At 36.6% G+C, this 17585-nt stretch overlaps 3 protein-coding genes across 3 annotated transcripts; 1 reads left to right on the top strand and 2 right to left on the bottom strand.

Annotated features, from left to right (window-relative positions):
• Positions 1-595: 595 nt before the first annotated feature.
• LOC104739074 (uncharacterized) lies at positions 596-3895 on the bottom strand. Its single transcript, XM_087483083.1, has 7 exons — positions 3527-3895; positions 3291-3408; positions 2670-2758; positions 2524-2570; positions 2351-2439; positions 1581-1714; positions 596-1426 (listed from the first exon to the last, which is right to left on the bottom strand). Exons 1-7 carry the CDS (start codon positions 3644-3646, stop codon positions 758-760), a joined length of 1266 nt encoding a protein of 421 aa, XP_087339209.1. The 5' UTR covers positions 3647-3895; the 3' UTR covers positions 596-757.
• Positions 3896-10555: 6660 nt separating this feature from the next.
• On the top strand, positions 10556-16377 carry LOC104739076 (uncharacterized). The gene is made up of 8 exons (XM_010459327.3): positions 10556-10932; positions 11008-12982; positions 13121-13247; positions 13348-13436; positions 13849-14087; positions 14491-14577; positions 14941-15040; positions 15149-16377. Exons 2-8 carry the CDS (start codon positions 11018-11020, stop codon positions 15956-15958), a joined length of 3417 nt encoding a protein of 1138 aa, XP_010457629.1. The 5' UTR covers positions 10556-10932; positions 11008-11017; the 3' UTR covers positions 15959-16377.
• LOC104739075 (photosystem II D1 precursor processing protein PSB27-H2, chloroplastic) lies at positions 16376-17535 on the bottom strand. Its single transcript, XM_010459322.3, has 3 exons — positions 17336-17535; positions 16694-17088; positions 16376-16601 (listed from the first exon to the last, which is right to left on the bottom strand). Exons 1-3 carry the CDS (start codon positions 17406-17408, stop codon positions 16464-16466), a joined length of 606 nt encoding a protein of 201 aa, XP_010457624.1. The 5' UTR covers positions 17409-17535; the 3' UTR covers positions 16376-16463.
• Between the last annotated feature and the right edge of the window lie 50 nt (positions 17536-17585).

Consider the following 17585-nt stretch of genomic DNA (forward strand, 5'->3'; position numbering starts at 1 on the left):
ATATCCTCATCAATTGAACTACGTAGCACGTACGCCTGACTATGTATAACGAAGTAGGCGAGTGAATGCATTAGAAAACTTGAAATGAAGAAAAGTTTACTGTTTTACACTGTCTTTCCGTTTTTTAACTACTATAAGAAGTTTTAAAATTTCTACTTCTTTCTATTGCGCCAACAACTGTTTTGTCAACGGTTTGCTTTATATTTTTATGATTAGGAAATAATGGGGTCACATGTAGAGAGGTACTTGTAATCTCCTCTAACAAATAAAGAAACAACAGCAACATCGCATGTTCTCATTTGAATTCTCCCAATGAGTCTTTCTCCGTCACGACCACGTTGTCTTCTCTTTTTTTTTACTTTTCAAATTAAGATTTACCCAAAGCGAAGACTTTAATTTTTTTGGGGCATGCTTATCCCGAAATGTGCCCATGTAATAATTAATACAAATCATCATCTATTACAAAGCTACAAAAATGTTTAAAGATCGAATAATAATAATAACCTTGACACAAAGCATTCAAAATTCAAACGGCACGAAATTTTTACTTTGGACAACTTAGATAATAACTGAAAAAAATGAAATCGAAGCCATATAGAAAAATGCTGATAAAATAAACAATTGATAAATATTATTAGAAAAATACACTTGAAGAACTAAAATAAAAGATGATTGAAAAAAAAAAAAAAAAAAACATTCACGGCAAAAGTTATATACTACTTTGAATAGGTGGATTTGGATAGTGTGTTTTGATGAATTAGAACCGTTGAGATAAAGACACGTGGCGGCGTCTGATCTGAGTTGAAACAATGGAGACGAGTCCACCGAGTGGTGGCCTCATCTTTGACCTATAAGTCATCTCATCGTACGGTCTACGATAAAACTTGAGGAACTGAACGAACGTATCTCTAGGCTTCTCACTTTTGCTGACGTGTGATTCTCGCCGGAAGAAAACCGCCGGAGACTGGAAGAACGACGGTCGTGGTATCCGCGGGTCACGCAGTGTTCCGATGGAGTGACGATCGGTGGTCCTAGCTGGCATCGGCGTTGAAGCGAAGAAGCTCCTCCTCGGACCACCGAAGGGCTCGCTCCTAGCCGCCGGCGACGCGAATGAGAAAGAACGCGCGTTGAGAGGTGAGATGTACGCGCTCGTGTTGTGTCCTAGTTTGGATGATGACGTGTCGGTCAACGTGAGGCACCACGGTTTGACCGTGTCGAGACCGTCGCGAGATACGGTGAAAGCGAACCTAGAGGATGCGCAAGAACCGATCTTGTCCGTTGATTTGAGTGATGACGTGTCGAATCGGAGGGAGGAGACTCGTGATGGGTAAGATGACGAGAAGTCGTCGTAGTCAAACGAGTCTTGGAAATCTTGCATCGATACTATCATCGTGGCCGTTGAAAGATCAACGAATGTGCGTATACCCTACACGTGACCATAGACGATTAGTATCTTTGACTTAAACTTGATAAATATATAGTATATCAAGTTACGTTTTAGATAGGTGAACTAACACTTTGACTTAATAAGCATAACTACATTCGAATTGTGTATCAATCAATGTGAATAGGTTACGTACCTTCCAAAGGTAAGAGAAAAGAGAAGGAGGATCGATGACAAAGGTTTTGTAAAGGCGACAAGGATAATACTCTGCGACTATTTTGAGTGTAGTCACAAGTATGTTCATGAAAGCTGATGCTGATTTGAAGAAGCCTGCGGTTTCAAAACATGAAAGAAACATTAGCGAATCGTTTATGAGTGTAACGAATAAATAAAATATGTTGGTTATAAACTTATAAAAGACTACAGTTGACAATATTTTTAGAAAAATGCATATGAAAACAAATGTTGTAGCTTTAAAAAAAAAAAGATAAAAAGGAAGGTGTACTGAGGAGTAGCAGAGGATCAAAAGAGGAACATTTAATGAAAAGCTAAAGAGTACAAATCAGAGAGTAGTGGAGAAGCAAGTACTGCTGCAACTGGAACATAAGTAAATGCCAAAAATAACCTCAATAATTGAGAGTGTGACCGTGACTCTACAGGGACACTACGGACTTTTTCTGATCGTTACCTCTCCCACTTTCCTGCCGGAGTACCGACATGTTCCGGTTCCCTATTTTTTTTTTTTTTTTTTTCCAACTCGTGTTTTATTTTTATTTGTTTGTGAAGAAAAAAACACATTTACGTTTATTCGTTAACCGTGACAATATTTCCATTGAGGATAAAGAAGACAAAGTCAAATAGTTACCATTTTTTGAATCTTTTATTTCACTTTTTTTTTTTACCTTTATTTTGAAACCTTTTTTCCTATTAAACATGGAAAACGAGAGAGAGAGGGAGAGAACTTACTAGCATCGAAAAGGATGACAAATTGTTCGACGTTTCTGGACATGGTTGAGATAGCCACCTCTAATGTAAATACTACCAAACGAGTCAACCTACGAAAATTAAAAGGAAGTATAAATTAAGTTTGTGACAACGTTTTGATGTTTTAAAATATGATATAGATAATTTATACTTACTGTTTCTGCGTATGTAGCTTCTGATAATCTTGTTTAATGCGGAAAACCTAAGAGGTGATAATTTAGGTATTCAATTAGGTTTTTGTTTATGAAATGAATTAAATAACAAGTTCGTCAAAAGTGAGAAACATATATTATTAAGTTACCAAAACGGGTCTGCACTCGTCATCAAGACCAGCGACGTAGGCAAGACCTTCAGCAAGCTCCGCCGTGAACTCGTCGGCGATCAAGCTCTCTGTAATTATTACATATATATTAATAAAGATAAAACAAAAAAAAATTGAAAAAAGGAAAAAGGAAAAACAGAATCTTGAAAAATTAAATAGAAGAGGTTAAAAATAAGTGGGTGTCATAATGAGTGGATATTCACTTTAACGCTCGATGTTCAAACATGGGACACATCAAAACCCAAGAAAAAGCAAGCAACGAAACGTCTGTTTTTTTTCTTCTTCTAAAATTACACTAACACTGACTACACTAGAAAAAAAAAATACAATAACCACTACTACTAGCTAACCAAATCTATTATCTATACACACACACAACACACTACATGCTTACTTTAAGCTTTATGTTTTCATCCTCTCGTTTTCATTATTTTAAAAATGTTAGACCGTTTTACAAAATAAAGCTGTCTACCTCTAAAGATGTAACGTACGCGTGTTCCGTATGGAAAGACTGCAAATATACGTTTATCCATATACATATACGTCCAAAACTTATATACAAAAACAAATATAGAGTAGAGAGGGAGAGAGAGAGAGTACCGATGCCAAGAGAAGATCTCCATGAAAGGCAAGACCTTAGGTGTTTAGCTGCTTTCTTCACATTGTCTCCTTTAATTCTCAAGAATCTACCAACACAAGCTCTGTTACAGAACTTCTCCTGCAATATTTTGTTAACAATCCAATTAAGTTCCCAACGACATGTTATTTCTTGAAAACATGTAACAAATAATTACTGAGCTATATATTAATTAATTAGTGTGTAAAAAAAACCAAACCTGTTTAAGAGTGAGAGGAGAATGTTTACGAAGGAGATGAAGAACAGCTTCGACTTTGTCGTCGTTCTCTACTGCTGTAGCTGATGAATGATGAGGATCCTTCATCTCTTTTTTCCCCATTTTTCGAGATATCAAAACACGCCAAAGATGTTTCCCTTTGTTACTTCTTTTTATTGTGTAAAAAAACAAAAGAGATTGCTTAATCAGGCCGTTGTAACAAATATACCAAGCTTGTTATTCAAGCGAGAAAGTGAGATAGAAAGAAAGAAAGAGAGAGAGAGAGGGAAAAAGAGATTTTGAAAAAAATGTGAAGTGTGATTAATTCAATGGTGAGGGATACACAGAGAGAGAGAAAGAGATTCCCCCCTTGTATATATTTTGGGAATGAGATAACGGCAGCTGACGCCGTTAAGACTACGCAAAGCACATATGTCCAGGTCAAAAAGGTCGTCATGCCGACATTATTTTATTTATACTAATCAAACTAGCAATTTTTAAGTTTTATCTTTTCTCAACAGTAAATGATCCGACTCAAAAAAAAACGAATAATAAAGAGTTGGAAAATATTATTGATATAATATATATATTAAATAATAAATAAGGTTACACTACTCTTGAAAAATTTATCATTACGGAAATTTAAATTTTGTCATAATCAGATGTTTTCAATTAATTAAAAAATCTTATTTTCTCGTAAATATATATTTTTTAAAAAATAAATGAAATAAACATATAAAAGGAAAAGGAAAAAAAGGTCAAACGGCGTCAAGTGTTATACTAAGAACATAGAGAGGCAGCTTTGCCCGTTGGAACAGAAATTATTACAAGGATTCGACTTTATAATTAAAACTCGTTGAACTTTCAATAGTTTTTTAAAGCACTAATTTTGATCACATCAATCTCTCTCTTGCTCTCTTTTTATCTCTTTTGAATATTATGAATCTTATTAGCTATTTTAGCAGCTGCTGCTGGTACAACGAACATATTATTTTTTCATATTTTGACGTCTACTACAACAAACAAACTATTATTTTTATAATCAAACATCTAATTCAAGTTTACAACAAACGTATTACTCTTGGATTTTAAAACAAAGCATGTCAAATCAGAACTAGTCGAATTTGTTTCTTGTGGTTTCTATAATACTAAGCGTTTTTTTTCGTTGGGTGTGAAATAACAACATTGTATCTTACGTTTAATTTTGTTTCAGATACACGTTATTCCCATACGAAAGAATACCATTTACGTTAAAATAGCATGGTATATAGATGTAATTAAATTTTAAAACAAAAGCATCTCATTGTCTAAAAAACGGGAAGAAACGAACAAAATATTTTCCCTTTGATATATCTTAATTACACACATGCAGACACAAGCTGTATACATAACATATACGTGACAGACTTTGAAAGAGGAAACATGAAAGGGTCAATAAATAGGTTGATTGGGCAGATGATCTCTCGTGCTACGTATCGGATTTAATTCACAGCCCTTTTGTCCCCGGGGGTAGTAAATACCGGACCGGAGTATTTAACATTACAATTGACTAAATATGTAGTCTTAAAGATATTAAATGCGATTGCTTTACCACTTCTAAAGAATACAACAAACAACGACAAAAGAAGCAAAAAGCAAGCATCGGACCAATTAAAGTTCATTAATAACCCCTTTAAAGTAAGCTGCAAAGCTCCAATTAGTAATAGGGTTGGTTATGATTTTTGATAACTTATTTTTTTTTCAAGATTAATCTCCAGAAAAATCATGTTAAATTTTGAAACTCTATGGTTAATATTACGAGAACCCAGGTAGCGGAACTTGTCTTCCTTTACCACTAAACAAGACGACTTGGTTTTTCATTCTTTATTACAATAAACCATTAATTTTTTCCTTTTTTATAAAGCTGTGATAAGCTGTGATAATATAAGAAAAATAAAACTAATAATCTTGAAACCCGACCATAATCACGACATTTCAACGTACATTTGTGAGTTAATAGTTTAAGAGTTACAACTAGATCATATCATTGGTTGTAGTACTATATATACAGATCATTAACCTTTTGCTTTAGATCAGATTCGAAATTTAAACACCATAGAAATCAACTTATTACGTATTGTTCTCCTTCGATCTTATGAAGATACCATCAATGTATTAAATATATATAGCTCTAGTAAAACGTTCAAATTTATATGATCTCACTAAAACTTTGTTTTGAAAAAGTTGTGATATATTTGACAATGAACTAGCTAGGTAGAACAGGTAGACAATTGACAGTCTAAGTTTGAAAATTTGGTTGTTGTTTTTGTGAATAGGGGTAGCGCGATCATTAGACCAGTGTAAATTTCTTTTTTTGACAAGCAAACTTCATATATTAAGTTATCGGAGCTGACTCTCTTCGAGAGAGAGCCAATTAGGTACCGACGAGCTTACATGGGAAAAACAAACACCTCGTGCTCTTGCACATTTCGCAAGTTTATCAGCATGGAAATTAGCCTCACGAGGAACAAATCTAATACTAAAACTAGCAAATCTATTTCTGAAATGAGAGAAGTTCTTCAATCCTGATGAAAAGGTCGGCCAATCTTCAATATTAGATGTCATCGTTAGGAGATCTGAGCAATCCGTAGCAAAAAGAACCCTATCCAAGTTTAAGGCCAATAAGCACTCTATAGCCCAAACAAGGGTGTCTAGCTATGCATGTAAAGGAGATAGGCTTCTACGCGATCCTTTTAGTCCCATGTGCATGATTCTATCGCCAATAGACGCAATCCAGCCGTGTCCACTCCTATCCACCTCCGTATGCCAAGATCCATCGATAAAGCATACAAGGGAATCTTGTGAGATTGGGGTCACCAATGTGCCTGCTTCTACAACCATTGGTGGTGTGTCTCTATTGTTTGCTCTTCTCCAGACTTCTTCCTCATGGATAGCTTTCTCCAAAGTATCTTGCGGAGGCTCAGAGATATTTTCAAAAAAAAATTTGTTTCTTGCCTTCCAAATGTACCACATCACCCAAGGGAATATTCTCAAATTCTGGTCTAATGCACCAAAATCTCTACCACACCCATATAGATAATCGAGATTACTATATAGGGATGAGGAAGGAAACACCATAGGATGGGAAGGAATTGTCGACAAAGCCCACACTTGGCGAGCTGGTGGGCATTCAAATAGCATATGATTTATGGATTCCTCCTCTGCTCCACATCTAGGGCAATCTTTATCTCTACCAATATGGCGATAATGCAGGCGTTGACATGTTGCCACGCACCCAGTCACACATTGCCAAACAAAATGCTTCAGCTTTCGTGATGTTTTCAGCTTCCATGCTTGCGCCTTCAGTGTCGTAACACTAGGCCCCTGAAAAGGGAGGTCGTAGACAGGGCGAGAGATAGCCCTTGCGGCTTCATAGCCAGACTTAACTGTGTAATTTCCAGACTTTTTCAGAGTCCAAGAATATCCATCTCTCGAGGCTTTTAAACTCGGCTTGATTCCCAAGATTAGGGTAATTTCTTTCGGGGGAAAGAGTTCCTGAAGACGTTCCAGTTTCCATTTTTTTGTACTGAAGTCAATAAGGGTATTGACACAAAGCAGGGGGTCTTTCTCACTAGTTAAACCTTGTGGTGGCCGTGCTGGCGTATTAGGGATCCATGGTTCAGTCCAGATACACGTATTAAATCCCGAGCTTATGGTCTTACGGATCCCGTAGGAGAGAACATGCTTAGCCGCTAACATGCTTATCCAACCATACGAAGGTCGGTTAGATACTTGTACCTCTAGGGGACTACAACATCGAAAATATCTCCCCTTAAGAACTCGACAAAGGAAGGAATCTGGGTATCTCAACAACCTCCAAAGCTACTTTGCCAAAAGTGCAAGATTAAATTCTTCTAGTGTCCGAAAACCTAGTCCGCCCTCCGAAAGCTGTGTACACATTTGCTCCCAGGAGATCCAATGTAATCATTTGCTATCCGCTTTATTACTCCACCAGAAATCGGCAATCGCACTAGTTAGTTTTGAGCATATAGCTTTTGGTAAGAGAAAACACGACATACATATGTCGGAATTGCTTGTGCCACTGATTTTATCAGGACTTCCTTGCCCCATTTTGATAGAGATTTTGAGGTCCATAAGTTAACCCTCTTGTGGAGTCGATCCCTCACAAATGCAAAGACTTGTGCCTTTGATCCATGAATCTTCTCAGGTAGTCCTAAGTATATACCCATTCCTCTTTCTTGTGATATCCCAACAATAGATTTGATCTCTTGACGTGTATGGGATGGGACCTCAGTTCCCAACATGATGAAAGATTTGAAGAAGTTGATTTCTTGTTCGAACGTCTCGCCATAAAAGCGAATTATATCGATAATCTCTTTGCACTGTTTGGGATTGGCTCTACAGAAGAATAAATTGTCATCGGCGATAGACCAATGTAAATTATTATGTGAATGTGTGAAATAGGATATAGCATGTCCCATGTACGATCCTCTAGAGACAGAATAATGATAAATATACCGTCGTCTAACTTTAAAGTTTAGTCCCGATAGTATTTGATAAGATAGAAAGGATTTCATTATATAGGAAGTGGAAACGACATATACATATCAAAAGACTCAGTCTTTGACAGCCAACAGCAACGAATCAAATATTCGTATCAAATTACAGTGTACCTTCAAGTAGAATGTATTGGCAGCTTGTGTGTGTGTGTGTGTTTTTTTCTTTTTTTCTTTTTCTATATCGGCCACAAGAAGTTTTACATACAATATATCTGATTGATACCATAGCACATCACACTCCTTTAACCAGATATCAATTTTGGCATGATAGATTTTCTTTTTTTGACATCAAATGTATGAATGATGATGGATAAGTAAATGTAATATCGTGGCAACGCTCTAATGTCAATTTGGTCACATTCGCACCATCTGTCAATCGTTTTTATTCTCTGAACAAATATCTTCCGTGCTTTCACAACACACATATTCCGGTTTTTTTTCCAACAAATATTTCTAAAAATACAAAACATACTTATTTCAATTTGAAAAACCAATAAAAAACAAAAGCATGCAGAGATAAAAAGCTGGAGGAAAAGAAGAAAAAGCACGTGAAGAAATAGTTGAATGGGATAATTAGACTGTCTATCTAATAGAAAACTATAATCAGTTACTTATACATAAATTTGTATTCGTACTTATTTAGTTTTATTATTATAAGTGAATCCTGTGAATCTTTGATGTCTCTTCTGCTTGAATCTACGTATGTTTTTGGAAGAAAACTAATAAAATATTTTATGGGACGGGACTAATTTATTTTAGTAATATATATATAATGAGACGACTTTGAGTTAAGTTCAAAGTTTTCATTATTAATCGCATGAAAAGTCACTATGATTATGTTTTGTTGGTTCATTTATAGCACACTCAAAATTTTAAATCATAACTTAAACTTGATTGTATCATTAAACGACGCCCTTTAATTCAAATATATAGTTGACAAATCGTTCTGATCTATTTTCATCTTAGATATAAGTAGATATTGATTTCATCCATATACAAACTATATCATTTACCCCAAAAATTATTTATTCCAGATCATTTGGTCTTGAACTTCACTCGGTGATTTGTTTAAAGGTTTAGTTGAATAAAGCTTTATTGGCAAAACAAATTTTTAACAAATATTTCTATGAGGCGAACAACTAATACGTAATTACCTTTCTTCTCTTAATACTAAAGAAAATAACAATATCCAACTCATAAGATTAATATATGCAGTATAACATTTCTTATGATAATGAATTAGTGATGATGTACAAAACAAAAATAAGCGACAATAAGATGTTACAAAAACTTACCCAAAAAACCCAAGAATATATAAGAGTAAACATGATTCAGAATTTAACGTTACTAATCGACATACAAACAAATCAATGTCTTGGAAATAGACTGTGTTTGTTTTCATCACGAAACGAAGACCGACAAATATTCCTGATTACTGATTATCTTCTATTCTTCTGAGAAGAAATTGACAACATATATAGAGTAGTAGTAATAGATTGAGAAACAGTGGTGACATTATTATTACAGTAATAATTGACTTAACGTCTTTTTGTAATACTATAATTTTGTTGCTCTGACGCCAATATGTCAACAACAACTCACGTGAGCCCCCCTCCATCCCAAAGTCTCTTATTACTTCTTCGTATTCTTACTACACACATTTCTTTCATCTTTTACCAAACCTCTCCTACCAAGCTCGATTTCATCGTCCTCTCTTTCTTGCCTTTTTTATGGTTCTCATCTCTCATTTCAAATTTTGAAATTGGGCAGTGACAAGAGACAATGATAATTTCTGAGTTAGTGGCGTTAGATTACCGTTTGAATTTTTTCATCATTCCACATTTTTATATCTCTCTGATCAAACATATCTATGCTTATAAATATTGTTATATATATTTTAATTCTTATGCCAATAAATAAGAATTCCGAGCACTACTATATATATATCCGTGACTCATCTCATCGCACATCATATATATTCTAAGTTTCTAACCATAGAAAAACCGCAATGAAAGGACTCGAAATAGATCATTATTCATCATTAAACTTTCAGGAAAAGGAAAAAAAAAATAGAGAAGGGATTATAAAACGTATCGAAATCAATATTTTCATCAATATAGTTTGATTTAAATCTTCATGTTGTTTTCGCTATGAACATGTTATCAATAATATACATATCCATGTTTTCTTTAGCGATAGATATTTTAATTATAAAAACCCCTATCCTAATGGGCTTTGACACTATACTTCTTCGGCCCATAAGCTTATTATTTTTCCGATAAATTATTTGCCTGATTCGGAAGTACTGTAATAATAATAGTCGAACTGAACTCGTGGCACCTGGGTTTTGTTAAAGAGCCTTAACTAAACCGATTTTGTGTTATCTAATCGCTTAATCGAGATATCGATTTCAAAACTACACTGGGGTCTAATTATCAAATCAACAAGTATAGGGTGCGATTTCAATAACGGTGGATTAACTATAAATAAATCCGAATGGAAAAAAAAAAAAAAAAGTTCCGTTTTGGTTTCCTCATCTTTTTTTGTACCGCTCCGTTGCGCCTCTTTCTCTTTCTCTCTCTCTCTTCCCCCTTTCCTTCCTCTCTCTAGCGGCGGAGTTACATTGTCGGCCGCCGAGGAAACCGGCGACAGTGGAACCTTTAAGCTTACAAGCTCGTTACATCGATCCCCAAAAGATTCATCATCGATAACTTCCATTTTCATATCTTGAATATATATAAAAAAAAAAAAAATCGGTAGGATCGGGGCTCGTCTTGTTTCTCATACCCCCGGATCCGGAGATTTAGGGCGCGTTTTGATGTTAATCGAGTAACGATTTTATCGATTTAGGTATTTCATTATTGATTCGGTCTCGGATTTTAACGGGGATTAGGATTCAAAGGTCCTTACTTTGATTTTGTTTAGTGATCGTTTAATGGAACGGGGTGGTGCTTCTGGTGAGCGCTCACGGATTGCTGCGAATACTCCTCGGATCTTGAAGGATGGGGTTGGTAGGACTGTGTCTTCTTCTACTGGAACTCGGCAGATGAAGAGATCCAGAATGCTTGTTAGTGATTCCGAATCAAGTGATGAGTTTATGAAGCCACCTCCACGTAGAAGCGGCGGCGTTGACTCCAAAACCCTTGCAGCGAAAGAGAAGTCTGCTCCGAAGAGGGACAAGGCTGAGCATGATCGTAATGTGTATGTTAGGAGGAGGAACAACGAGGCGTCAGGGAGTTTGATGAAGATGAACAAGTTAGATGTATTCGAGTTTGATGAATATGATGGCTTTGATAGTGCCAATTTGATGAGAAAACGCTTTGATAATGGCCCTTTTGCACCCAGAAGGGCTGATACTAGTAGCATGGGAAGATCTGGATCAGGCAGGGGCGGTGTATTTGATAGGAGGAGAAACACATTTTTAAATGGCACCGGTAGTATGAACTCACAGTCACAGGAGGATGATTCGAGTAGTGAATCTGATTCTGATGAACCAATGAGGGTTCGGCTGCAAGGGAGAAACGGTGTTCTGAAGGTGAAGGTCAACAATATGACAAGCACCCTTGCTGCTTTAGTCAATCACCAGGACGCAGATACATATGAGAGACCGCCCTACTCTAGGAAGGCACAAAAGCGTGAGGATGTTCTAGTAAAACCAACCTTTAGGAAATCAAATAATGTAGACAATGATTCAGAGTCAGAAGAGAGCGATATGTCGAGAAAATCTAAAAGGAGGAAATCAGAGTGTAGTCAACCGAAAAAGGAGATCAATACCAAATCAAAATCAACCTTTCTTGAACCGGTGAAACCTGGTGCGAGAGAAGAAAGAAGAGGAAGGCGTGGTGGTGGAACAGAGAAGCAAAGATTACGTGAGCGAATTAAGGGAATGCTTACTGATGCAGGATGGACGATAGACTATAAACCGAGGAGGAATCAAAGTTATCTGGATGCTGTATATGTAAACCCCTCAGGAACAGCATATTGGTCAATAATTAAAGCATATGATGCACTTCGGAAGCAGTTAAAAGACGAGGAAATTGATGCCAGGCCTAGGAAAGATACTGCTGCAGTTGCTTCAGTATCGGAGGATATTGTGAACAAGTTAGCAAGGAAGGCAAAGAAGACCCGGATTGAGATGATAAAGCAATGGAAAAAAAATTCCAGTGGTAGTGATAGTCAAAATGATAGTCAAAACGAAAGTGATGGAGGAGCCTTCACTGATATCCCTGAAGAGAGGATACGTTCATCCATAAAGCTGGGTGGGAAATCAATAAAAAAAGGAAGAAATGGAACCGGTTGGGATGATTTACACACGAAAAGTAAAAGGTCATTATATTATAATAATGCAAGGCTATCCTCTGGATCAGATTCACATTATCTACATGGACGAAAAAGCAAAAAAATTGGAAGATGTACTCTGTTGGTGCGTAGTTCTAAGGATAAAAAGAATCCAACTATTGACGGGTTCAATCCATACTCCGGCAAAAGGACATTGCTCTCTTGGTTGATTGATACTGGAGTTGTCCAACTAAGACAAAAGGTCCAGTACATGAAGCGTCGAGGTGCAAAGGTGATGCTGGAGGGATGGATAACAAGAGAGGGGATTCATTGTGTTTGCTGCAGTAAAATCCTCACAGTTTCCAGCTTTGAGATTCATGCCGGGAGCAAGTTATGTCAGCCTTTCCAAAATATTTATCTGGAGTCTGGCACTTCTCTTCTTCAATGCCAACTCAGGGCGTGGAATATGCAAAAAGATGCTACGAATCTTGGTCTCCATCAAGTGGACACTGACGGGGATGATCCAAATGATGATGCTTGTGGTATCTGTGGAGATGGTGGAGATTTGATTTGCTGTGATAGTTGTCCATCAACATACCATCAAAGCTGCCTAGGTATGCAGGTATGAATTAAGCAAATTCTTACCTGTTTTGACCTTTCTAAATTTTCTTTCTGTTATTTGGTTTCGAAATTAACTTTCTTATCTGTTCTCATTTTTTCTTGTTTATATTCACGTACTTGTATCATGCTTTGATTGTAGGTGCTTCCTCCGGGTGATTGGCATTGTCCAAATTGCACATGCAAATTTTGTGGTAAAGCTGTGGATTCTGGTGGCGAGGACGGGAATCTTTTTTCATTACTTTCCTGCAGCATGTGTGAGAGAAAATGTGAGATATTTCTTTTTTTTTTTAGGTTGATTTAACTTGAGATGAACTTATATTGGTAAGAATGATGATCTCACTTAAATTTTTATTACCCCTTTTGTAGATCACCAATCGTGCATGAGTCAGGTGGAAGCCAACAGGGTTCAGTCTTTTGGTTCAGCTTCTTCGTTTTGTGGGCCTAATTGCTTAGAGGTATTGACTTCTCTACTTTCCTCAGTAATTTGTTCTCTTACTTTTTGGGTCCGTTTTCTTCTTAGAGTAGAGGATGATTATGGACATTTAAATGTCATAGGAAAAGGTTATGACTTATTAGCCTCATGTGCGATACTCAATAAAGTATCATGTTATTCTTCTTAAACCTCATTTTCACGTTTTGTTATATTGCTTGTGCATCGTACAAAACTCTTGTATGTGTAATAGCATCAGTTAAAGCTAATTCTATTGGTGTTCCTTTTTATATAATCTGTTTATCGAGTGAGAATTTGCAATTTCTGTATTTATACGATTGTTAGAGCCTTTTTAATCTATTTGCTCAACAATCTCCATCGGTCCCTTTTCTCTTCGTATAGCCATATCTTAACAGTACTTTCATCATCTTTTACAGCTCTTCGAAAAGTTACAGAAGTATCTTGGTGTCAAAAATGAAATAGAAGGCGGCTACTCATGGTCTCTTATACATAGGGTGGAAACTGATTCAAATACAAACTCTCAATTGTCGGCACAAAGGATCGAACATAATTCAAAGCTAGCTGTTGGGATGGCTATCATGGATGAATGCTTTTTGCCCATAATTGACAGACGGAGTGGGGTAAATCTGATTCGCAATGTTCTTTATAATTGTGGGTAAGTTGTGTTTTAGTTTTCTTTTATATTCATGCTAAAAATAGTATAATCTCTTCAACTCCATTTGATATGGAGTTTATACAAGCATGGAAGAGGATAACTGATTATCCTGAAAGTGAATTGAATTTGGTATCTAGTATGAGTTGAGAGTCAGAGAACAACATGTCAGCTTTAATCAATGTAAACTTGTCAATGTGTCGTTTGTAGATGTACTGAAGTAAAGCTGCTGTTTGTGTCTTATCAAGTTTGATACGTTATTGTTACTATTAGTTTGGTCTTTGTTGTACGTTTGTTTGCAACTTTTTTATTAGATGCACTTGCATGGAACTTTAACCGCCTATAAATTGGGTTGCTCTTTACTGCCTATACTTGGTTCTATGTGTTGACGGCCTTCTGTATGCAGATCCAATTTCAACCGTATAAATTATACTGGCTTCTTCACCGCTATCCTAGAGAGAGGAGACGAAATTATATCAGCGGCATCTCTCAGGTATCTTCCATCATCTTAGTCAACATTTTTCAATAAGAGTGGCTTCTTATCTAGCTTTGTCAGAAACTCATTGGAAACCAATTGTCACTAGTGGGATACTTTTGTAACTCTTGCACTTTCCTTCCCCCCTTAGTCCTTGAACAACTGAAAGTTGTTTATTTGTATTGAATTTTTATTTATCACCCTCGTTGCTATTACTCTGAGTTCTCTGGTTCTCTAATTGTCTGTCTTCTGCCTTTTCAAATTGGTTGCTGATAGGACGAGGAGGCCTTAAACTAGCTGTGATTTAGAAAAACATTTAGATGCAAGTGATTGCACATGATCATACATTTTAAGTACTTGAGTGTTTTCTTTCCATGTTAGGTTTCATGGTATGCAATTAGCGGAGATGCCATTTATTGGAACCAGGCATATATATAGGCGTCAAGGGATGTGTCGTCGCCTTTTCGATGCAATTGAATTGGTAAGCTCGTTGAACTATATATCAACATATCATTGTTGGTGGGGACCAGATGCTTAAAGGTGCTTTTTCAAAAAAAAAATTAACTTTTTGTTTATCTTGTTTTAAAAGGCTATGCGTTCTCTCAAGGTTGAGAAAATGGTTATTCCTGCCATTCCAGACTTCTTGCATGCATGGACTGGTAACTTTGGATTCAGTCCTCTTGATGATTCAGTTAGAAAAGAGATGAGGTATCTGAACGCATTGGTATTCCCTGGAATAGACATGTTACAGAAACCGCTGCTCCATGAAGAAAACGTTATCGCTGCAGCTACAGGTGATACCAGAAAATCAGAGATTGAGACAGAAAAGAAATCAGAATTTGCCTCATGTGTTGAAATTGGTCCATCCTCCGTTGAGGGTGATGAATTGATCGCTGATGCTTCAAACTGCTACAAGAATATTCTTGTTTCAGATGAAGCGAACATTCCCATATCAGTTGAAACAGCCATGGACACAATTCCCAAGCCAGATGATGAGTTGAGGAAAAGCTTGTCTGGTGAAGAATTTGGCATTAGCTCTTCTCCTGGTCAGATTATACTAAAGTCTGCCACTAAGCCCGTAGCCGGTCATATATGTGAAGATACAGGATCATCATGTGAAGACCGCCTTACGGATGTGAATGTCCAAGCTGATGCTGGTTTACATTCTCAGGAAATCCAACAAGAATCAGCCAAATATCAGGGTGAAAGCAATCTCTCTACATCTATTTCTGGTAGAGTATCATCAGATTTGAGCTCAATCACTCAAGAAGCCAAAAGTGAACAAAACTCTTCGAATTTAGATGGAGTTCCTTCATGTAAAGACAATAACATAGTTGGACCTTGTGCCGAGTTGGCTGAATCGAAGGACAATGCATTTGCGGATGGGTTTCTTTTGTGAGAAGAGAAGACCGTTGGCTGAGAAAAATTGTTTACTGAAGATGAATCTGAGCTGTTCTCCTGGAGGAGGTATAATATCTCCCTGGATTTGTTCGGACATATTGATGGTCATAACTTTGAAGGTGCATCCTACATCCATCAGGATTCAGTTTCATAGGAGGTCTGTGATGAAGATATATCCTTTCCCTTTGAGCTCGGCAAGTGGATACTATATAATAAGGATAAGCTTGTGTTAAAACGGTGGAATCACAATATCTTAAAGGCTGAGTGATCTCTCATATTTAGCTTGGATTAGTGTGGAAAGAGTCCTGTTGTTGCTGTCGTTACTTGTATTTATTATTCACAACATTGTATTCTGTAACGTTCTAATTATGTAAAATTCGGGTCATTCTAGTTTTAAGATATCAGAGCTCTTATATATCTCACAGATCTTCTTCTTCTTTTGCTTTCAACTTTGAAGTTTCAATAACAAAACTACAGCAAAACTATCAAAAAGGATGCGACTGTTACAAAAACTCTTCAGCCTTATCAAGATCATCCAAAATCTCAGTCTTAACCTCATCAGGAAGTGGTGCAGAAGGACCTGCCTTTGAGTAAAACTTAGCCAAAGCTCGGATTACATTCTCCAGCTCCGCGTATGATTCCTGAAACACATCAAATTGGATCAATCAATTACTATACAATTCATCAAAAAGATGGGAGAAAAGAGAAAGAAAAAAATAAGAACATTAGTTACTTCTCCAGAAACAGAGTTTTGTCCTCTCCAATTGCTCAAATAATCGCGAATGGATTCTTTAGCTGCATCAGCGCTTCTTCTGAACTTAGCATTGTCTTTAGGGTTCTCTTTCAATGACTCTCTCATCGTCTTCACAACCTCTCTTGCAGATTTCAAGTAAGCTTTTGGTAACTCTTTGCCAGACTTTGTTTTCTCGTTAGGATCAAACAAAGTCTTGAAAGCACTAACAACAACTCCTTCTCCTTCTTCTACTTTATCCTCTGCGGCGGCCTGAGCTTGTAATCCAGAAAACTCAAGTGTGGCTACAAGCGAAGAAACACCAACACAGTTCAAGAAACCACGACGATCAAACAAAGATGATGATTGGCTATGACATCTCCCCTGAAGCTTTTCATCTGTTCAAAAAAAAAAAAAAAAACTTGTACACTCTTAGAAATATTGAAATCAATTTTGATTCGGTTACAAGACCTGTTTGCCTCAACAATTCGAAACTAAATATCACAGAAACAGAGATGAGAATTAAGAAGAAGAAGAAGAAGAAGAAGAAGAAGAAGAAGAAGAAGAAGAAGAAGAAGAAGAAGAAGAAGAAGAAGAAGAAGAAGAAGAAGAAGAAGAAGAAGAAGAAGAAGAAGATGATGTTACTTTGACATTGATGATGCTTCGATTTGACAATAAAGGTAGGGGAAAAGTTCATAGCGGCTACAAGGAAACCCATAACAAACGACAAAGGCTTTTTTCCGTTTACTTTATCGGCGGCGACAGAAGTGCTTCCAGTTCCAAAGTTCTGTTTTCAGGAGAGAGATGAAAGGATGGATGGTTCCTGTTGTTTAAGGTCAAATGACGAAATTGCCCTTCAAGTTCGATATGATTTAAAATAAAGATAAAAACTGAA

Source organism: Camelina sativa, chromosome 14 (assembly GCF_030686135.1).
Source record: "Camelina sativa cultivar CO46 ecotype springtype chromosome 14, ASM3068613v1".
Taxonomy (NCBI): Eukaryota; Viridiplantae; Streptophyta; class Magnoliopsida; order Brassicales; family Brassicaceae; genus Camelina; species Camelina sativa.

What these genes read in the sequence shown, in the direction of transcription:
- LOC104739074 (XM_087483083.1), bottom strand. Translation starts at nt 3,646, where the DNA reads ATGGGGAAAAAAGAGATGAAGGATCCTCATCATTCATCAGCTACAGCA. An exon ending in CTCCTCTCACTCTTAAACAG is followed by an intron (nt 3,409 to 3,526) that starts GTTTGGTTTTTT and finishes AAAATATTGCAG; the next exon opens with GAGAAGTTCTGTAACAGAGC. An exon ending in ACGAGTGCAGACCCGTTTTG is followed by an intron (nt 2,571 to 2,669) that starts GTAACTTAATAA and finishes ATCACCTCTTAG; the next exon opens with GTTTTCCGCATTAAACAAGA.
- LOC104739075 (XM_010459322.3), bottom strand. Translation starts at nt 17,408, where the DNA reads ATGGGTTTCCTTGTAGCCGCTATGAACTTTTCCCCTACCTTTATTGTC. An exon ending in GAAGCATCATCAATGTCAAA is followed by an intron (nt 17,089 to 17,335) that starts GTAACATCATCT and finishes TTTTTTGAACAG; the next exon opens with ATGAAAAGCTTCAGGGGAGA. An exon ending in AAAACTCTGTTTCTGGAGAA is followed by an intron (nt 16,602 to 16,693) that starts GTAACTAATGTT and finishes GATGTGTTTCAG; the next exon opens with GAATCATACGCGGAGCTGGA.
- LOC104739076 (XM_010459327.3), top strand. Translation starts at nt 11,018, where the DNA reads ATGGAACGGGGTGGTGCTTCTGGTGAGCGCTCACGGATTGCTGCGAAT. An exon ending in AATGTTCTTTATAATTGTGG is followed by an intron (nt 14,088 to 14,490) that starts GTAAGTTGTGTT and finishes TTCTGTATGCAG; the next exon opens with ATCCAATTTCAACCGTATAA. An exon ending in ATATCAGCGGCATCTCTCAG is followed by an intron (nt 14,578 to 14,940) that starts GTATCTTCCATC and finishes TTTCCATGTTAG; the next exon opens with GTTTCATGGTATGCAATTAG.